At 53.2% G+C, this 2,224-nt stretch overlaps 1 protein-coding gene across 1 annotated transcript; it reads right to left on the bottom strand.

Moving 5' to 3' along the window:
- Positions 1-613: 613 nt before the first annotated feature.
- LOC125506379 (zinc finger protein 3-like) lies at positions 614-1,696 on the bottom strand. The gene has a single exon (XM_048671203.1). It carries the CDS (start codon positions 1,522-1,524, stop codon positions 979-981), a length of 546 nt encoding a protein of 181 aa, XP_048527160.1. The 5' UTR covers positions 1,525-1,696; the 3' UTR covers positions 614-978.
- Positions 1,697-2,224: the final 528 nt, after the last annotated feature.

Raw genomic sequence — 2,224 nt, 5'->3', positions numbered from 1 at the left:
ATGGATGTGGTCGAGTAGGAGGAGGATGAGCCGGAGCCCTCCTACCCGTCCTCCAGCTGGCGCCCGGCACCGTCGTCGTTGACATCTCCGACGATGAAGAGTAGTTAAGGTGTACGTAAATGTAGAATATATGATTTCCTTTGTATGTTTTGTATGAATCTAAGGGATGAAATATAAGAGAGATAGATGCAAAATGATTAATTTGAGACGCACATCTGCGGGTGTTTGATGGGCCGGATTTGCAAGTAGATACTCTTTATATCGTCGGCCCTGGCATCTGAGTCATTCCACTACACCACTTGCACTGGTTTGTCGCATATTATTGTACTGTAGCAGTCCTCGAATCACATAATACAGTACATGGGTGGAGTAAGGGATAAGGATGACGATCGGCTGGCTGGCTTTGCGGCAACCTCATCACTCGTATCACTCGTACTGCTTTATTATTACCAAATCAAGCAGCAGAGAGTATGCGCGAAGTGACGCGACAGAAAAAACGTGGCGATAAGTTCCATCGATGACGACATGTGCACGGTTAAGCAAGGTGAGTACGTACTTAACAAATGAATGAATCCATATCAGAGTGCATGCATATTTTGGAGACTCTGAGAAAGATATAAATACAGTGCGTGCATGGGCAATTTACGCCTGAAACCGTAAAAACAGAGTTCGTCAAAGCAAAATACACATAAAGGAAAATGACGACTAGGCAGTAAATATGTACTACTTCGTCTCTCATAATATGAGACGGTGACGGAGGGAGTACATATTGCAATCGAGAAAGGGCTGGGATTGTATCCTTCCCATCCCGGATATTTTCAATTGCAATTCTTCTAGCAGTTCATCCATCTTTGTCGCGCATATGCTCCCCCAAGATGCACAATCTTACGCTGGGACGATGGAAAAGAGGTATCGTCCCAAGATGGCATTACCTGTGCGATATGAGCGGCAGCACAGCAGCCAGCGAGGCGACGCTAGCTAAAGGCGCAGCTCGAGGTCCAACGCCTCGCCGGCGCCGCTTGCGATGGAGGCCCTTGGCCGGCCCACCACCCCGTCGCCTCCAGCATACGGGTCCAGGGGCAGTGCGTGCTCCGCGAACCGCGGAGCCCTGCCGCCCAACCCCCTCCTCTCTGACCAGCGGGCATCGACGGTTGGCGCCGCCGCCACGCCAGCGCCGCCGTGTGAGACGATGGAGGTGCCAAAATAGCGCGACGACCCGGTGGACGCCGCCGCGATGGCGGTGCCTCCGAATGGGCTGTCGTTGCTGTAGGGGTCGGAGAGGAGGCCGTCGAGGCGGCCCTTGCGGTGCGCGTTCTGGTGGCCGCCGAGCGCCTGCGACTTGAGGAACGTCTTGTCGCAGAAGAGGCACTGGAACAGCCGCACCGGCTTGCCGTCCACGCACGCCATCGGAACCGGTTCTTCGTCCCACTCCCGGTCTTGGCTGCTGCCCGCCGGCGCCAACGCCAGCGACAGCTCCGGCACCGCCGCCGCCGCCTGCACGTGGAACCACAGATCCTTCCCCATCGAATCGAAGTATATGTATTTCAATTTAGCTCAGGCAGGTGCTACAGTAGTCGCTCGTCGTACTGCACAACACAAGAAAATATTGGCTACCGAGCGGATGATAGCTAGGAATGGTAACGGCGGCGCTTCTCTAATGGAAAAAGGAGTATGCTATGGACTGAGCTGACCTGAGAATGAGATCCGATTTGATGGGTATAAATAATGCTCTGAATCTGAATCCCCATTCCACGGCAAATTTGACAATTTTAACCTCGAGACGAAATCAAATCACAGTATAAACTGCCCATGAAACTATTTCACGCGGCTGACCTTTTTTATGGCGCCCGACACGCAGACGCCACACCCTACGGTGCAGCACCTAGCTCTGGGGCGTTGCATCTCTGTCCACCGTGGCAGCCCCTAGGCCCGCACCCAGCAGTGCAGCGCCTAGCGCTCGGGCGCTGCACTGTCTGTTACTAGTTGGCTGGCCCCCTCCCCTCACCCCACACATCCCTACCCCCATAGCATTCGACCCGAGATTTGCCCCCTCTTCCCCTCTCTCCCCCTCTCAAAACCTCTCTCAAATCTTGCAAATTTGAAGATTTTGTCCGTGGATTTCGAACTCAAACCCTCCCTCAAGGTAATCTTCTCCGATCCCCTTGTTTTGATCCAAGTAATGTTAACAAATTGCTCATTTGTTGCTAGTTTGGGGAAACCCTAG

The sequence above is a fragment of the Triticum urartu genome, chromosome 5 (assembly GCF_003073215.2).
Source record: "Triticum urartu cultivar G1812 chromosome 5, Tu2.1, whole genome shotgun sequence".
NCBI classification, from domain to species: domain Eukaryota; kingdom Viridiplantae; phylum Streptophyta; class Magnoliopsida; order Poales; family Poaceae; genus Triticum; species Triticum urartu.
The sequence above is the reverse complement of the archived record's forward strand: the minus strand, read 5'-3'. Positions and strand labels throughout refer to the sequence as shown.

What these genes read in the sequence shown, in the direction of transcription:
- LOC125506379 (XM_048671203.1), bottom strand. Translation starts at nt 1,524, where the DNA reads ATGGGGAAGGATCTGTGGTTCCACGTGCAGGCGGCGGCGGCGGTGCCG.